Below are 20,197 nucleotides of genomic sequence, written 5' to 3'. Positions count from 1 at the left end.
CTCTCCGTTTGTGTGTGTGCGTTCCATCCAGCTCTCCATTTGTGTGTGCGTTCCATCCGGCTCTCCGTTTGTCTGTGAGCACGACAATTTGCTCCATGTTTCAAGCCAATTTGCAGCCCTTACCTCTGCTCGCTGAAAACTCGTCACTGTTTCGCCATCCTATCTGCCCTCTCAAGACTCCAAGCGCCTCGCTACAGGTTCTTGTGTCCTCTTCTGTGTAAGGCAGTTTTCCCGCAAGCCTTCTGTCGCAACAAGTTTCGTGCCTTTTGTCAAAATTCAGTGCCTTGCTGAAATAGCACTGCCCCCTTTTTTCTGTTCTGACTCTTCCTGCTAAATCGACTAGCCTCAATGGCAGAAACAAGCAAGTATTATGTCAAGAGAGCACTCTCTCCTGAACCTAAAAGACAATCAAGGGAAACTCTGCCCCCCATAGCTCCTTCATTTGAAGATGCTTCCTATGTGTTTGACATGTTGAATGAGGATTTTCAACAAAGTAGAAGAGAATGGATGCTACCTGCTCCGAGACTCACTTACAAGATGAAGTTGCCTTCTCTTGTGCATCCTCTGAAGAAGCTCTCTCAAATTGCAGTCATCATCTTTTTCCTAGGCAAAATACCCTTGGCTAATGATGTGGGACAATGGGGGAATTCTCTCCTAGGTGGATGCTATGTAGAAGGAGTCTATTTTGCCTGCCGAGGATTTTATGAAGTTCATCTCTTGGATGCCTTGACAAAACAAAAGATGCTGGAAATGTCCCCTTTATTTTTTGGTCGTCAAATGGTGCACATCATGCCTTGGTCTCCTAATAAGGACTATCAGAATCTCATCAAGCATCATTGCCCTGTATGGGTTGAAGTGGTTGATTTTCCAGATTACATGAGAACAGAGCTTCCAGGCTTAGCGATGACATTGGGACAAGTGATCTGTCCCCCTCGTCCCACAGGTAATAAAAATCGTTTTTGCATCTTATGGGATACTGTTTAGGTTGGCAGCTGGTCTAAAAATTAATTTTCAGAAATCAAAACTCTTGCCTCTCAAGCATTGTGACTGGCATGCTATCCTTTGGCCCAGCCAGATTATTTATCCGAAAAACATAGTAAGACATTTGGGTTATCCCATTGGCTGGAAAATCAGAAATAAGCAACAAATATCTTGGGTATTAAACAAAATTCAGGACAAATTAGAATATTGGAAGATCTCCATTTGGCCATTGCATGTACGGCTTCGAATTGTCCAGCCCATTGTTCTAGCTTATGTCTAGTTTTACCTTCCTCTATTACATTGGTCATCTCGAAATCTCTCTTCTTTTATGTCTGAAGCCATGGAGATTTCTTGGAAAAGTAAGCTTCATAAAAAAGCTTTAAGGTTGCTCAAAATGGACCTGCTTTGCTCACCAAGAATGCATGGTGGTTTGAATATTATAAACATCAAATTTCATGTGTTGGCAAGAAAGATCACTATGCTCAAGACCTTTTTTCAACAAGAGCAGCCTTGGTCTATCATGTTGGCATTTTTGTGTGGTCAGATGTGCACAAATGCTTATGGACATTGGCTAGTTGATCCATCGGAAGTAGTACTTGGCAAATTTCAAGGTAAAATCCCTGGTTGTCTATTTTCTACTTCCTTGATTCAGGATTGGAAGAAAGTTCTCTCTCACATCAAATGGTCTCCCCATCCTGCTTCTATAGCTTCCTCGCTTCGAATGGAAAGCCTTCATTGGAGTGCTTTTTTTAACTCTCCTCTTGCTGTACAACAACCAATCAGAGCTTACAATCTTATGAAGTTGGGCATCTGGTTCATTGATGACGTGGTAGATACTTAGGGGCATATTCTCTCTTTTCCAGCAGCATGCCAACAATACAATCTTGGGATGCATCATAGACCTATATGGAAAGCTATTGCAGATCTCTTACTCCCGTTGATTCCGATTCCAACATTGGATGTAAGAGACAGGCTTCAAGATTGGCATCTTCAGTCTTCAAGTCCAAGATTATCCTCTCAGCCTTTGCATCTATTGACTTCCATACAAGCTTATCGATTGATATTACCTCCTCCATTGAAAATGCCATTGAAGCAGAGACTCTTTCTCTGGAGATGCATTGTTGGTATTTTTCCAATGGGAGTGAAATTGGCTCAAAGAAGGATTGCCTCTCCTCTTTGTCCAAGATGTCATCATACTACTGAGAGTATTCCACATTTATTGTGGTTCTGTTCATATTCCAGAGACCTTCTGGACAAGATCTCCTATTTTTTATCTCTCAGATTTCCTGCACATAGGTTCTACAATTTTTTCTGGATGTTTGGCAGATTATCAGCTTCTTTGTCACAATATTCTCTTTTCTTCCTCTGGCCTTATGGACCCTCTGGCTACAGCGAAATCATGCATATCTGAATTCACCCCTTCAGCACCCTTATGAGTTCTTCTGAGCCTCATTGCGGCAGTCCTTATATGATGCCTTACATGAGGAAGATTTGGATGTTTCTTGCATTCAGCTTTTCTTTTACTGTTTCCGATGGATAGGACATTGGCTCTTTTCTCGAGCACTGCCCTAATGTAAAATGGAGGTTTCATAATATAATTTTCTAAGTTTCACAAAAAAAAAAGTATATGTTTTCTATGTACACTTCTTCCTCTTTTTGGGCACATTGCCTTTAAGTGGGAGATTGTTGGGGATAAAGGCATAATGTGCTATCCCTTGTATAAGTGGTACTTATAATGCCACGTCATCACCTTATCTATTCTTTGTATAAAAGGCAATAAGGGAAGTTACATCGAGGACTTGAGCTTCCCACAAAACTTGTGCTCTCTCTTTTGCTCTCTCACCCTTATCCCTCTTTCTTCTTGCTTCCGCTCCTTACTCCCATCACAGGTATGAAGCTCAAGCAATGAATATTGTGTTTCTAGGTTCAAAATTGTTCATAAATCACAATGCCTTAGTCAAAAAATTAAGCAAGCATTGTCTAGGATATTTCCATACTACCTTGATTTGGGAAGGTGTCTATGATTTTGCTAATGTCCTCCATTGATAGGCCATCTTTGCAGTACATGTTAAAAACAATATTTATTAGATCTTCACGAGTTGGTTGCCTGCAGGTTCAAGATGGAAAACTCAGTAGCAATCTACAGAATTGTCTCCCTTTTAAGAGCTTTCCTTAAACTTACCTGACTCCTAAACATTTCAATAATACAGGGCAGAGACAGTTAACATGATTATTGGATATATCAGCAAAAACATGTTTCAGAATTGCTATAGCAATGAATTCCTCTCAATTGTACATATTTCAACTTCCAAGCATGGCTCCATGATTTCAGTTCCACTGTAAGGACAGCATTGAGCAAAGTTAAAAACGTACGACAACAACACAAAACGTACTTATACCCTCTCAAGCTCCTTGGACCCAACACGCTATAAGAAAATCACATCCAATTGTACATGTTCTTAAACAAGAGAAAAAACAGTACTTGTCCCAAAGTAAAGACACGTGTGGAAGTCACAGACAGGCAAACTGCACAACATAAGATTTAACATGTCCAACCCTTGCAGGTGGCACGTAAATCAAGCCTAATCCCTTGTTTTCAGAGAGATTCTATAAAAGGTCGATCTGCTCAAGCTGTCCATAACCTAGCTCCCACCATGAGGGGCAGATACAAGAGTATGGGAGTCTAGCATTGTCCCCTCCTCATTTCTGCTCCCACTGCTTCCCTCTTCCTCCCTTCCACCTCATCCTTTACCCTTCACTTATCTCTTCTGCTCTGCTTTTCCTCATTGTACTCAAGATTCAACAGGCACCCTCACCAACAACTATTCTGCAAGACTTTTGCTAGGCCTAGAGCTACATGGAATTTAAAATGCTGCAATTGTTTTATGATTCTTCAATGTTTCTGAGCCTAATGTTTTCTGCGAATGTTGCAGCTGCTCAGTTTAGCCTTTGCAAATATGGGCATTGGAAGTTTCTTCTCCAACTCACCTTGATAGAGACTGGCAAGACCTTGCTCCAAGAAGCATAGCCTATCTTAGGTCCCACCTTTTGTTAATCATCCCTGGTACAACATGCAAAGTTAATAACATGGAGACCAAGCACCATATGCCATGGTTTCCAGTCACCTTGATATTTCCCTGCCTTCCCAGGGAGTATAGGGACATTCTTTAATTCATATATACCTGTTTTGGCACAGTAGTGGAGACTCCAAATGGCACCTTCAGTTTCAATGACTGATAGGGTCCTAAAATTAAGCTTAGCCATGGAGGAAATTCTCCCAGCCGAGATCGTGCCAGAAACTTTGAGGAGCAGAGAGCTTCGACAATGCGTGGGAGTACCAAGCATAGCTCGTCAATGCCTACCTTGCAATAAGATGGGCTATTTGGCCAAGACCTGCCCTCAGCTCATAGAATATAACTTGAAAGTAAGGGGGAGAGCCAGCCCCATTCAACAAACCCAGACACACCCCAGCCTCCAACCCATCCCCTTGCATGTAGTTCCAAGCCAGCAGCTGAACCACTACATGCAAGGTTAGAATCCAGAGAAGAAGAGTAGGTGCGCAGCAAACAATATAAGAAGGGAGCTGGAAGGCATCCTCGTGCACAAAGGATTTAATGTATGTGGCCCCTAACAAAGCCAGGTCAAGAGACAAGGGTCGTGGAGTCGACAGAGTTCAGATTGCCCTCAACCCCTGCCAAGGAGGAGAGTCTTCTTCCAACATGTTCGAGCCGGGTAGAGACCCTTGGACCAATAGATCCTCTCTAGGGACTATATGCAAAGTAGTAGGACTATATGCAAGTAGTTGTCTAGACTGCTATGTAGTTTGAAGCAAAGCTTCAAGGAGGTATACGCTTTAGAAACCATCACTAAGTTATGATTTTGGATTTTTTGAATGAATATACACAAGCATCTAAAAATAGCTCCTTTAGAAACATAAGTGTACCTTTTGCACCAGTCAGATTTTACTTTGTAAAATTTTGCCCAATTTGTGATCTCCCAACCCTCTAGCTATGTTTAGCAGGCCGGATAAAAGAACGGTTGAAAGCAACTCATGGCTCAATGCAGCAATAGAAGCTCTGCGAAGCAACCATGATACAAAGAAGGCGAAGAAAAATAGAATTCAAGTCTCCAACACCAAAACCAAAAAACCATTCTTCTTCTACATCGATTTTTTTTTTTTTTGGCAAAAAGAGACTTCTATTAAGTATTAAAGAAAACCGCTAGAGCAAGCTCCATACGGGATACACCATGCAATGCATGAGAAGCTCAAAAGCCAAAAAGAAAGGATTGGGGCTGAAAGTGCCATCTCAATCCTGTAGAACCCTCTGAGAAAAAGAGAGAACCCCTCCAAACTCGTAGGAATACAGTCCTCCTAGAAGAGGCTGCCCGTGAAGGGCCCTGCATGCTAGCCCAAATGGCTATCAAAATATGAACCGTGTCAGTTTAAATACCCGTGAACACCTGTGAAGGGTGTATCTGGGTGCCATCCGGGCCTCTGTACATCTGGCTCTCCAGATGTGCCAAGAGGAAATGCTAGCTAGAATCTCCCAGGAAGTGTCCACTGAAGCATGAGAAGCTCTGAAGGACGTAACTGGTACATCCTGAAGAGAGCATGTCTCTATCACCTGCCTGCGGACGAGTGCCCAAGAAGAAGGCTCACCCTCATAAAACATCTAGGGCCCAGTAAGGGATAACCATGCGATCGAGCCCCAAGTCATGAAGAAAGAGGAGGTATGAAAAATGCTGAGTATCCGAGCAACCCCTTTCCAAACAGTCCTCGCCTGACTGCAATCCCAAAGGCAATGTCGCACTGACTCCTCTGCAGAATGATGACGACGGCAAGTAGGGTCAGCCCCAAATCGTGATCTCCATAGATTCACTACAATCCCTCCATGAATAGAAAGCCAAAAGAAAAGAGTGATCTTTCTATTTCTCAGGGATTTCCAGAGCCTCCTCCAGAAGTTCCTATGCAACTCTACGATGATGAAGAAGCTGTCCCAATGGGGGGCTATGGAGGGAATCCAACCCCTACTGCTCAACTGAAATCTCTTGGCATTACCAACCGTGAAACAAAAGAAGGGAATCCCCCTCTCTCAGTGTCCATGATCTATCCACTCCCACTCTCTTGGGTCCCACTGCAAGCACCTGATAGGTGCACCTCGATATAACCACAATCTCCAGGATCCCAGGGCCAAGAGCAGAGAGTCAGGGTCTAAATACCACTGCAAGCCCGCTCCATGATCCACAAAGCCAGCAATCCTGACAAGCCGAAAGGCAACCTCTAGAAGAACATCATCTGTGGATCTAGCAAGTAGACCCCCATTCCCAACCTCAAAGACAAGTGCATCCTTCCCAACACCTCGAAGAGCGATCACTTGAAGAGGAACAACTATCCTCGAGAAAGCTCCCATCCAAGTGGCAGAAGTAATAGGCATATCAACTGTCCAGTCTACCGGGATGGCTGCATCTATCTACTGAATCCTGCGTGCTGTCCCTCTGAGGTGAGTCATGGACGGCAGTCTCTCTGATCCTCAGGTAGCCTGATAAATGCTTTCCAAGTGCCTACTGTGAAGGCGGGGCCTCTCTCCCATCTAGACCACTGCATGTAATGCGAAGTGCCCAGTGGTCTGCCATGCTCATCAAGAATACTGTCATTCCAAATGACCGGCTACCTATCAATCTCTTCGAGGGTAGAGGGCGGAACCCTGCAAAGTGTATTCCTGAAGCTGCCCCAAGCTTTCAAGATGGCAGCCATGAGAGGAGATGCAAGAGATCTGAGAGGCACAAGTAAAAATCCATCGAGGGCTGTCCACCCAATCATCTCCCAAGGTAGGTGTGCAAACCTGAATGCATCCAAAAAAGAAGTCCTTCCAAGGTTCCTGCCCAGGCATGAGACCCCTCACCACCACCTTACAAAGCAATGCCCTGCATTGCAGGTCCGGGTCAATAATATTAAGGCTCCCTTCACATGTAGGGAGAATAATGGTCTCCCAGGCCACCCTTGCTCCAACATTTGCCGTGCCATCGAGTCCACTCCATAAAAAATTTCTGATTGGTCTAATGAGCTGAGTGATGCACTCTCTAGACCGGTATCAGCATACACACAAACCAGGCGGTGGCCAAGAGAACCTGGTTCACTACCACAACTCTAGATGCAAGGTCAAGTTTGGCTGAGCTCCAGAAGAGAAGATTTTTCCTTATACTCTCTAGTACTGAAGTAAACTGTTGTGCTGGAGAGATGCCCAACCCTACCTGCATCCCAAATATCTGACAGGAATACCCCTTTGAATCCAGGAGAAGCCAATGTCAACTCCCTAGCCTGGAGTGTCCTCATTGCTGATCCAAAAGCCAAAGGATTTTTGCCAGTTAATGTGTGCTCCTGTAGCTGAGCAATAGATATCCAAGGCTGTCTGGAAAGCATCCAGTCACTGCAAGGAGGCCTCAATAAAAATGGCAGTGTTATCAGCCAACTCACAGTCCAGAAGCTCCTGCTCCTGGCTCAAGGGCAATCTCAGCCCATATAAACCTACTTGAGATCTAAGAAAGATACTCATAGCTTCGGCCACAAAAAGAAACAGGAAGGGGGCTAAAGGGCATCCCTTACGGACTGATTTGGAAATCTGAAACCTGTCACCCCTTACCCCTCCAGTCAAAACCTGGCTGTGGGTTGATCTGTAAAGGGAGGCTACCCCTCTAATCCATGCATCTGAAAACCCGAATTTGCCCTCAAGAAACCCCAATCTACTCTGTCATAGGCTTTCTCAAAGTCCAAGAGTAGAATTGCCAGCCTCTACCTGCTCTGCATAGCCCACTCTGAGGCTTCCCAGAAGGAAAAGATGTTATCAAATATGCTCTTGCCATGCACAAAGCCTATCTGAATATCATGGATGAGGTCTGAAAGAAGGGGCTGCAATCTAATGTTGATCGCCTTGGCAAGAATTTTGTATAGAGTGCCCAAAAGAGTGATGGGTCTCCAATGGGATACAAATTTCCTATTGCCACCTTTCGGGATAAGGTGTATAAGTCCCTCGGTAAGTGAGTCAGGCATCTCACCGGAGTCCCAAATGCCCTCCAGGGCTGAAGTAAAATGATCACCTATCATATCCCAAAAGGCTATAAAAAAAGATGGGGTAAGACCATCTGAACCAGGGCACTTGCCCTTATGAAGGGCGGAGAGAGCAATCTTGAATTCTGTGTTGGTAAATCATGCTTCAAATGAGCATATCATCTCTGGTGTGACCAACACAGGTAAACGCTGCCAAACCGCATCTCTAGTCACATCTCTGGCCTGTGTGTCAGGGTCTATAGAAAGAAGGGAGAAATAAAAATCTGTCACTAAGTGCATGACGGTATGCGGATGAGACTGCAAAACCCCATCAAAGTCAATAAGCTGCCTGACACTCTCTCTACTATGTCTAGGACTAAGTGTAGAGAAAAAGTGTTTATTGACTCTCCCTCCCATCTGTATCCAAAAAGACTCCCGTGCATGGCAGGCATCTCTACTCTCTGATCTAGCAATGTCTGCAAGTGAGCCCTTGCTAAAGCAAGGTGCTCCTAGATCCAAGCCTCTGAGGGTCGTTTCTGCTCCTCGCTCTGCAGAGCTATCAACTGCCGGCGGATACCGATCTCCTACCTGAGTACCTCAATTCGCCTAGTACTAGCAACTAAATGATAAAAGTCGCTGATAGGTGCAATGCAAACTGTCCCCCCTCTATCAAGAGCCCAGTCATCCACATAGAATTTGTCAATCCGAGCATGGATAGGCATTTGCACCCTATTGTTCGACCACGAAAACAAGAGTGACTGAGACTGAATATGAAATGCATCATCTGACCAAACATCTCTACCACTGATTCTGAACAAGAAGGCATCCAAGCTGCTCTGTCAAGGGAGTCAATACCACCTTCTCTTCCCCCTTTCTTATTGGATGGTGCCACAACCATGTTGAAGTCACCTCCAATAATCCAAGAATCTGCAATGTTAGTCCATGAGAGCAACTCTCTCCAAAAAAGAACACGGTCCCCTCTGTTGTTCGGAGCGTAGAGGTTGAGGAAACCAACCTTACGTCTGTCAACCATAAGCAAAATCCACTCGGCCCTGGAGGTAGTGATGGTACTGTGTCCAACGACCAGAGGGAGGATAGAGTCTAAAACTGATATGCAAGTACCTCCTCTGGTTCCCAAGGCAAGAAGCCAAAACGTCCGGCCTGAAAGCAGCTTACCTGTCTTGGAACAATCTTTGGCATCCAATTTGTGTTCCTATAGAAAAAGAATGTCTAAGGAACCACCTGACACACACCTGGATGAAGATGATTCCTTATCAGCTGTCTACAACGGCGATGAGGGATGCTGCCCAACCCTTGTATATTCCAACTGGCTATCCTCATCGGCGGGAGGAAGCGGGTTGGAATACCTTACATGACCTGGTGGCGGAAAAAGAATCCTCTACTAGAGCTGACCTCCTGCCATACACACGAGGTCCAAGGGGAGGAAAGTCCACCGGTGAGAGAGAGAAGGATCTCTCAAGGGGATGCCGATAACTGGCTCTCCAAAAGTGGAGGGTACAAAATCATCATCTGAGAGGTTAGAGAGGTCCTCAAGAGCGGAAAAGGAATTCCGTTGAGCCAGTCCTCGGGAAGGGGTCCGAAGGATTCCTACCGAAGCAGAGAAAGAATGTAAGACCCCTTTCTCTCTGTCAACAAAAGGAGCCACATGTGCTGCGTTCTGATCATCAAGAAGTGCTACGGACGAGGTGCCAACAACCTGAGCTGCTGAAGGAGGCACAGCCTAATCTTGTGGTGGAGCAGAAGAAGGCTCCTAAACAATAGGCTCCATGGAGTAACCTCCTGAGGCTCTTGAGGGGTAGTCTCTGGAGCGGCGGAAGTATGATCTGAAGTAGAGGGCTAACTGCGACCGCAACCCACCACGGGCCAGAAGTAGTGCGGTGTGCAAGAAGGACTCGGATAGCCCTAGGAGGAGAGGGGGCCCGTGTCTGAGGTGGTGCCTATGGAGCGATAGGTCCTGTTCTTGATCTCTGTCGTAACCTAGTACGAGCTGGTTGCTTTTTTGGCCTCTTCTTCTTTGGGCAATCTTTGGTGAAGTGCCCAGAGGATCTGCCAATCCTGCACTGGTGGTCCTGACAACCTACAACCTCAAATATCTGACAAAAGAATTACCCATCGGGTTGCTGTAGCATGATGTGGTCATTTGAAATGTTAGGATCCTTGACAAAGACCCTAACCCTGGGTACCCCATCCATCCTGACCGCCTCAACAGCCGACGAAGGCTCGCCAGGAAGAGGGGGGATCTCTGCTACCACACCAAACCTCTCGCCAATAACTGAAAGAAGCGGGTGATAAACTGAAGGTAGACCAGGGAACCTAATGAAGACGGAAACTCCATGCTTGTCCTCTTCAACTCGGTCAAAGCCCAGTTGAAAGGGATACAAAAAAATCCTCCTGTAGTCTAGAAAGAGAAACCCAGTCTACAGCAAGTCTCTCGTGACATCCGGGGAATCTAGGCACACCTGAAAGAAACCTCGTCCCAACAAACGTACATCCTTAAGGTGGGGAGCGAGGTCCTGAGGAATCATCGCAAGCATCCAATCTCTAGCCTGAGACCTGGAGGGGTGGGAGCCATAGATGTGTGCCAAGAGTGTCATGGAACACTCATGCTCCAAATCCTTTTGCAACTGCTGCAGCTCATCTTTTGAGAAAGTGATGGTTCTCGCGGCTGGTGTGTGCGGTAACGAATTGACTGAATGGGTATCCATTCGTCAATCGAGATGGGAAAGGCTGACTCAAACACCCAAAAAAAAAAAAAAAACTCCGTCCACTTTCCTGAAGCCCAAGAGACCCCCAAAAGAAAATAGGCATACACTTGATGAAGGGAGAGGGTGAAAGGAAGGAGGGAGAGAGACGATTGAGCAAGGAGAGGAGGAGTTGTCAACAAGGAGAAAAGGAAGGGCAGCAAGAGGGAGAGGGGAAGGGAAGGGGGCAGGAGGAGGAGAGGAGGAAGGGAGAGGAGGGGAGGGTAGAGGAGAGGAGGAGAGGGGGGGGGGGGGGGGGGTTGCTGTGCAGGCAGCAGCGCAGGGGGGGGGGGCATGCAGGCAGGCAACGCATGGGGGAGGGGCTGGCAGCAGCGCGGGAGGTAGGGAAGGGGAGAGAGGGAGGGGAGGCGGGGGGAGCAGCAGGTAGGGGGGAGGGGAGGGAGGGGGCAGCAAGGAGGGGAGCAGGAAGGAGGAAGGGCAGCAGGAGGAGCGGGGAGCAGCAGCGGTACTGCATGTACTCTGTTTCTACATCGATTTGGCTAAGGTACCACTAGCAATTGTATGTAGCGAATTCATGTCTACTACAAACAATTTGTTTGTGTTCCTTGAAAACACACTATGATGATCCCCATGAGTTATGCCTCACATTGAGGTCACAAGGGTAAGAATTGTTGGAAGAATCCAAAGTACTATAAACCTTAAATGTATTAGCTGGCTCAACCAAGAAAGCCATTAGGCTGCTCAAATTTTGACTAACAAAGTTAAGATGCATTCGTTTACATGGTCTGAAGAAAATTACTTTTCCTTACCTCCTGTGTTGATGGGAAAACAATGCAAGGGAAAATTTTGCGAACTATCGACAAAGTGGGTGGTGGAGGTTCAACGTCTTTCCTCGTACATTCCATGAATAGCAAGGAATTACCCTCCAGCCAAGATCAAATGCCATGTGGACTTAACATAGAATGCGATGCATTTTACATTCCTTATAGATATATGGAACGACCCTTGTTATAGCGTAAAATGTGTTCTCCTTGATAGAGCTTTGATCATAAAGCTTTGTTATGTTCAGGAATCAATTCAGATTTTTATGACCTAGGTTCACGGCTAATGTGGGAGAGCTATTTTCACTTTTCACCCTTCTTGACAAGAGTTCAGTGCATAGCCCTAGACAATTTCTAGTTCCCTACCATGATTGCATCTTGGAGCCATTCAGATTCACATTTGCTGGGCAATAGATCTTCACGATACCTAACACCTTCTTTTAAAAGCTCTTCTGTCCTCCTCTCATTTTCTTTTTGCCCTTTCGTATCTTTCGGTTCATTTCTCATTCAAGCCATTTTATGATAACTTTTAAAATGCAATTTTGCTCTATAATAACTCAGGACGAGCTAAACTTTGAACTCTCTAGTTATCCAGATGTAGTAAGTCACTTTTTGGACATTAATCTCTCTCTCTCTCTCTCTCTCTCTCTCTCTCTCTCTCTCTCTCTTTGACCCATGTAGCTAGGGCACGTCTCACACAAGGGCATGGAGCTCTAGCTAGACTAGAGCGGCGCTGCTTTCGGCACATTTTCAGGATCCCCGGACGAGGGGGTGGCTAGTCGACACATTGGTGAAGCCCTGCCGTGTACACAACACCTTTCTGGGGGTGAGAGTGGCAATGCTTTGAGAGGTTGCAGCTTGGACACTCCTAATCACCTAGTCCCACAGGGTGAGGTCAACCGTATTATATAGTTGGACCTACTCCAGTCTATACGTCACGGACTTGGGGAGGGGACCAGGAGTTCCCCACGAAGACCCGGTTCTATTGCGACCACTTCCTGAGAGTATCAAAGGATGGGGTGATCATCAAACCTCAGTACCTAGAGGATAGAGGCGTCTAACATGCCCTCAGGATTGCCATCGAACAGATGCGGGTCTCATCCCATCAGCTAAGGATTGAGACAGGGATAGCCATAGGTATCCCCAGGGAGCAACGAATTTACAGACTATATAACTTAGGGGAGGTAGAGACAGAGGAGCATTTACTATGTACCTATCTAGTCTGCCTCTTCTCGCGACTGATTCAGTTTTTGGATCATGTCAGTGTTCAGCTCTATCTAATGAAGATGAGACAACATAGAGAGATCCTTCTATGCTAGATCACAAAGCAGGAGAGGACAATGCCACAAGAGACAGGGGTGGACCGCCAATGGCATGTCACAGATTTCTACACGTTTGAGTCGGCCTAGGCATGTAAAGGTAGAGGAGAAGGAGATCAATGACATGAGGACAACAAAGGTATGTGAGACGAGACGACGATGAGGATATACACACCCACATATGCAGAAGCCACATATCATCCAATGGCGCACCACAACACGCACGATGGAGGTTCAGACCATTACATGGACTGCCCGACTAGAGGTGTCACTATCGAACATGGCCCATCAGAGACCGTACCCCCTGCCACACAACATGAGACACTCACACAGACTCGAATACAACATATCTTTGCTGCCCTTAGGAGAGCTACCATGGTGCATTATGTCTTTTGACTCCGACTCGGTCTGATTTTAACCATCTGTCCTTAGCTCTGGATCATCATCTTGTATTTTGGTATTTTTGTTTTTGAGTTTGAGTTTTGAGTTTCTCGGCAAAGGGCCTCAGTGAGCCCTTTGTCCCAGCCCATAGTGGCTTGTATGAGCATGTGTCACTCTAATATTATACTTTGTCTCATAGGCCCGTGAGGCCTCCTGAAGATGTTAATACATCTCTCTCTCTCTCTCTCTCTCTCTCTCTCTCTCTCTCTCTCTCTCTTTGTGCATGTGCGTGCCATGTTGAAGGAGATTAGGATTTTTGCATGCATACATGCCAAAAGCATGTATTAACACAAGAACAAACAGACATGCACATGCACACTAAAATCTCACACAAGAAGAAACCTAACTAAAGTATTGTATTCTCTTTGATATTGTATCCATGGCAACTCTTGCTCACATGATAGAATTGTGGGGTTACAAAATAGACCAAAACAAAGTCAAGCAATCAACTAAGGTAACATGTGGACCCACTGCACCAATGATGACATATAGTTCGATTACATGAGAATGTTCTTACAAATAATCATGAACACTTACCAATAGAACTTATCCATACGTCCATCTCTAATCAAAGGAGCCCATATAGTGGAGAAGTCATTGCCCGTCACTATGATCGGAACTCGATTAACGATATCTGATTCTCGCCAATCTTGACCAACACTAACTCGAGTTGGGTTGTCCGCAAGGTTCATAAGTGTACCCACCACCATTTGATTATTCACTGTCATTTGAGTATTATCTGAGCAACAAAACAGATTCCATAAAGCATCTAAATATGATTATATACACCAATGACCAAATCCTTTGACTACCAATTGATATTTTGAGAAATTGACGAAAAAGCATTATCCAACATAAAGCAAAATATATTTACTATCAAAATTAAAGTGCTATAAAATATTATTATGAAGTCAATAACAAGGGATATGCCACCTAAGCTAACATACGTTTCAAATGAGAAAAACATTTAAGCCCCTGAGCTCACTCTTCGATATACGACTCCGGGAAGAAGCACCACACCTAACTTAATGGAATTGTTAATCCCCTTTACCACTCCACAAGCCTATAGTAGTAGATATCTGGTCAAAGACATAAAGGAGGATTATATGCTGCCTGAGGAGGCTCACAACATAAAGGAATGATACATAGGTTCCCTCTATGAGCTGAATGGTAATGTAACCACTCAATCTCCATCCATAACACGCTAAACACGAATCATAAATACATTCATAAAAGTATCCAATTCAGTTTGAACATTGGCCATCTAAGTGTAAATACTACCATTACTATCACCTACTAGTGCACCAATGGACACCTAATAATGCGTAAGCCATCGAAGCAAAACTTGGAGGAAAACGAGATAGAGGCTCTTTAAAGACATCATTGAAGAGCTTGAATTGACCGAAAAACAAGGATAGACCCAGCTAGAGCAGCGAGTTTTTTGAGAGAATGGAAACCAAATCGGGAAACAATGGAAGGAAGAATCATTGACTTGGGCAAAAGGCTATAAAAACCTTTGAGACCAAAAAACAAATACATCATGATCCATGTCCCTCGGGGCAGGGAATATAGGATGTCTAATGCGCTTCTCACATACCATGATCCATGTTCCACAGGGGAGTCTAAAATAACTAGTATAAAGTACCAAAGTATGCTGAGTGTGTGTGTGCCCATAATCTACTACTGAAAGCATGCAACTCAGAGTCACCCCCCTGGCATAGAACAGGCCAAGAGACTTGAGTAGCCTGCAAAGACCTGAAAACACACTTTATAGCACTCCAATGCTTTGTCTTTAGGCTCTGCATATACTGCTCAACTGGGATATACCCAACTGAATATCTGGACGGGTATTGCAGATAAATATGAGGTATCCAACAATCTGACTCTCTCTAATAGCATCAAAAGGTTCACCTACATCATGCATGGATAGCCTCAGCCCTGGCTCCATGGGAGTAGAAGTGGGCTTGCAGTCCTAATTGAACCTCTAAAACAGTCCCTGAAAAAAGCCCCAGCCTCAAGATCAGACATCTCGAATGAAGCTTCAAGATCATTCTTTAAATCTGCAATTATCTCTTCCCTTGTGACTGTGAGCAGCATATCATCCACATACAGGATGCTTGATCTTCCGTGGCTAGCTTGCAAATCACTCCTATTGAGCTATGGTGAGGGAGATTGATCAGGCTGAATAATGTAACCGGCAACCCATGAGGTCCGGCCCAGCTAGAAACGTTAGTTGGATCTCGCATGAAGGGCTCGAAGATATCGTCACAGCAGGCTTTATTCAGTTTGAAGATAGAAAAGAGGGATTCGTTTGAAAGGGTTCCTAAGCCTCAGTAGAGATGATGGGATAGCAGCAGAATACATAAGGTTATGAATCATTAAGTAAGCAATTTAAAAAGTTCGTACGTAGGGGATTTTTTGTTAAAGGGGATGAGACCTATAGGAGGTTATAAGGGTCTAAAGAATGGTAGAGGCTAAAACCCAAGCTTGAGACCCAAGATCACCTTGCATAAGGTTTTTCCATATATACCATAGCTGTCTTGATAAAGACAATTCAGAAGCTACCCCTAGTACATGCTCAAGTTTCGTATATCCAAGTAACCTAGTGGCACTCTGATGAGATGTGAGGAGCTCTCATATCCGTGTTTGTCGTGCTGTCTCTCGACGTGGGGGAGGGTGTGGTCTCCTCGATCTCTGGATCCCGTGGGTGACATCAAGGGTGTGGTCTCCTCGATCTCTCGATCCGGTGGGCTACATCAAGGGTGATGCCTCGTCTCCTACCCCTCTCTTCCTTATTTGAAGGATTGAGCGAGAAGACAAAGTCTGAAGTGACAAAGTCATGGGACAACATATAGTACATTGAGTAATGCAGTATGTAATGAAATGAAAGTGCAACCTCATAATAACCCTAGGATTAGGATTAGGATGGAGTCCTAAGTTTCACACGTTGGCTATGTGGACTTAATGCCCAAAAATGACTAGAATTAGCTAGAACTAGCCTACAAGGCCATACCATGGGACTAAATCTAACAAACCCCCCTCCATAGTATGGGTGAGTTATCTAGAAACATCTCAGTGTTAAATGGATCTAATGCCATGGTTTCACATGTTCATCCAAAAGCATATAGACAATTATGGAATTAGAGGGACGGCAATGTCGTGTAACTAGAATCAAGTGTAAAGCTTGCCAGAAAGCTTCAAACTTGGTCCAGGAAGCGCTTTGGTAAAGACACCTACCAAGTTGTCTTGCACTATAACACAAGTGAATATTACCCGCTGAGAGTCTCTCTTTGACATAATAATAATAAACATAACAAGTGAATATCCCTTCCTTGTGAATCAGCGTGGAGATTGGGTAAAGCAGATGCACCGACAAGGCCCTTGGTTGTAAAGGTCACAGATAGATCCACCCTCATGAGTACACGGGCAACACTGAAGGGTATTAGAAAATGGAATCAATTTGAGTGACTTTTAGTGTGTTCTAGAATAGTACTATACTACTTTATATCCTAGAGTGCCATGTGTCACTATGGGACTTATCCCATATACATTTGACACTTGTATGTGCCTATCCTATAAAGGCATTGTACTTTCATTGTTATTTTCATCAAGCCTCATGCCTTTCTTAATCATGTAAGTACTTTGCTTAGTTGTATATTTCTTTCTCAAATTATTTCATTTCCATTATGCTTTCTTAGTCATGCTTTTCCTTTCCATTCCATTCCATGTCTTGCATCTTCATATGGTATCAAAGCTAGACTATCTTTCAAGAGGTTGAGGTAAGAGATTGAGGACATTGAAGCCTCTCTCCCTCATTCCCCTTGGAGGAATGGCTTCTCCAATTCCATCTAGAGCTCTTTTCTCCACGCAATGATCTGCCACCTCTCTTCTCCTTCCTTCAGCTACATCTTTCTGTAACCTGTGGACGATGTGACACTTCTATCCGGATCTAGAAGCAGAATCACAGCTTTGTGTCTTCAACAAAGTTGTGGAGGACCTTGAGTACTACAAATTTCATTTTTACATCATTGCAATCTGAGTTTTCTGTGAAAAGTTACAGCCCTTGCAAGAAGTGACAAAATTTGTTTATGCACGCAAATTTTGTTCTGCAGCTCAATGATTTGACAGCCCAAGCATGATGCAGCCAGCTCAACGTGGAGCTGTCCATCCTCTTCATCGTTGATCTCTACTCCAACTCGCCATTTGCTCCTTCTGCCTGACATTCTCTTGGAGCTGCTGTCCGCAAGTTGGTGCCCGTATTCTGCCCGCCATTTCTTTCTCTCCTACATCTACATTGTACCTGCCATTTTTTTTTCCTTTTGCCCGCCATTTCTCCCATTTCTTCCTCAACCCTCTATTTCTCCCTCAGCTCGCTTGTGCCCTTCATTCTATCCATCACTCTTCTCTCTCCTAGCTGTCAGCTTTATGGGTTCGCTTTCCACCAACTCTCTCCTTGTGGACAGATTCAAGGGGGGCGGATTTCCCACATGGCAAACAAAAGTGCAACTCCTTCTCATGAAGGAGAATGTTTGGGATCCATCGAAGATGATGAAGCACTTAAGGCATCAATGGAGCTTCAAACAAGAAAGATTTGGAAGCAACACAATTCGAGGGTCATCGCAATCATCAGGCTTTGCTAGATGATTCATTGAATCATCACATTGTCATGTTCTGTTCTTGGTTCCATTCCAATAGTCCCTCACCTTTCCTCCATGGGGGGGTGTTAGGAAATGGGGAGTCAATTTGAGTGACTTTTAGTGTGTTCTAGAGTAGTACTATACTACTTTATATCCTAAGAGTGCCATGTGTCACTATGGGACTTATCCCATATACATTTGACACTTAGCGTGTGTGTGCCTATCCTATAAAGGCATTGTACTTTCATTGTTATTTTCATCAAGCCTCATGCCTTTCTTGATCATGTAAGTACTTTGCTTAGTTGTACATTTCTTTCTCGCATTATTTCATTTCCATTATGCTTTCCTAGTCTTGCTTTTCCTTTCCATTCCATTCCATGTCTTGCATCTTCAAAGGGGACCAAGATCTTTCTGGATGAACATCTCACACTCCTACAGCACGAGCATAGTAGGGAAGGAATGGTGCGGCTGCAAAACTAGGGGAAATGGGCAGTTTACAAAGATGGCAAGGTGATCATTCGAGGGAGGGCAGAAAAGGAAGTACGAGATGCAGGAGAAGGGGACAGCACATGACGGTGTTTGAACAATGGGACGAGTATGCAAAACAAATTGAGGATGGCAGTGTGGAATTGTAATGGCACCCTTTGGTCTGACCCAAGGGGGTTCTTGGAGACATACGGTAATAGAGATATGATCTTCTACACCGAGACACATGAGAGCCCAGAGAGAGGGCTAGCCACAGTGACATGATACACATGGGAGTCTGCTCATAGGAGAAAACTGAGGAGGGATAGTGGGGTACGAGGATCTTGGAGGTGTGGCTGTTCTCTTCAAATCACATCTGACACCACTCCTCTCTATGATACGAAGGGAGGAGCATGCACGGCATGTGTAATTTCGTGTTCAGTTACTAGACACATGGCTGATCTTCATTGCAATGTGTTACTTTCCCCAAGACACATCATCTTATGTGCGAGAGGACACAACTGACGGGCACAGCCCATATGTGACTATCCATGATGACATCACAGAGTTCTCCAGACACGGGAACACTCTCCTCCTTAGTGACTTCAATGCACGTACTGGGAACAGACACGTGGCTTGTTAGATTTCAATGAGGATTCCCTCATAGTACCGGAGATGGATGCAGCAGAGCTACGGATCGTGAGGCAGTCTACCATCATATGGCGGGCTCACTTGTTTTCCACATGGAAGGGGGAGTAGCACAGTGAACTACCTGCTCGGTCCACTAGCCTTTGCCCCATGGATACATGATTTTACTGTGCCTTCTCCACTCGGAGCCGATCACTCAGACCTTATCTTCTGTATATCGGTCGCCATGACAGCCATGAAGAGGACCCCCTCACCACCCACTCGTGTTCAGATCCATTTTGACTGTGCTCTTGACCCGGTGTACGCGAGGAGCCACCTGGCTTCTATGCTTCTAGTTTATACTTGGAGAGGGGATGGACCTCACAGATGCATCAAAGACCCTTACCTCAGTGATACAGGATGTGGCCACCCAATCCTTTCCCACAACACGATATGCATGTGTTCCAGATGGCAAGATGCTCCAAAACCCTTGGTTCTATGATGAGTGCAGAGAGATGAGAGCCCACCGTAAACGTGAGCGAGCAATGGAACACTTGACTTCACCAGAGGCACAACGGATCTCACACCGAGTGACACGGCATAAGAAGTGGGCTTTCCTCATGCATAGAATGGATGAGGTGATCAGCTCCTTTCGCGGCGACGGAGGAGACTCTACTATGGGATGGGGGCTCTTGTCGGAGGGAAAGTCGCCCATCCCCATCACAGATCCAGCAGTCTAGCATTCATATGCTTACTCTCTATATGATGTCCTAGGTCAGGCACCACCTGATATGTCCTCTATGCCCAGACCCACTATGTGTCATTTGTTTACTATGCAGAATGCACGAGCTGTCCTTCTCTGGCTTCATAACCGGAGATTACCAGATCGTGAGGGACTACGCACTAAGCATTTTACGCATGGGCAAGAGATCTTGACCCCGATCCTAGCACAGCTGTTCAACCATGCCATATGCCATGGCTTCCCACCTACCTGGAGCACCACCACCATAGCACCGATACACAAGGCACGTGATCCCATGGATGCTGGAAACTACCGCACTCTTATTATTGGCCCCACTGTGGCTAAAATATATTGGTCAATGGCCACACAGAGGGTCACAAGCAGCGAGCACTTGGG

At 45.1% G+C, this 20,197-nt stretch overlaps 1 protein-coding gene across 1 annotated transcript in view; it reads right to left on the bottom strand.

Annotated features, from left to right (window-relative positions):
• Window positions 1-20,197, bottom strand: part of LOC147882206 (P-loop containing nucleoside triphosphate hydrolases superfamily protein) — a 128,026-nt gene that overhangs the window by 37,356 nt on the left and 70,473 nt on the right. Inside the window, exons 8-9 of the mRNA XM_087401582.1 lie at window positions 13,868-14,069; window positions 2,982-3,088 (exon numbers count right to left, since the gene is read on the bottom strand). Of these exons, the coding sequence (XP_087257708.1) occupies window positions 2,982-3,088; window positions 13,868-14,069 (309 nt within the window). The remainder of the gene's footprint in view (window positions 1-2,981; window positions 3,089-13,867; window positions 14,070-20,197) is intronic.

Source organism: Dipteris shenzhenensis, chromosome 30 (genome assembly GCF_047967505.1).
Source record: "Dipteris shenzhenensis isolate YYH24624 ecotype China chromosome 30, Dip_SZ_1.0, whole genome shotgun sequence".
Taxonomy (NCBI): domain Eukaryota; kingdom Viridiplantae; phylum Streptophyta; class Polypodiopsida; order Gleicheniales; family Dipteridaceae; genus Dipteris; species Dipteris shenzhenensis.
The sequence above is the reverse complement of the archived record's forward strand: the minus strand, read 5'-3'. Positions and strand labels throughout refer to the sequence as shown.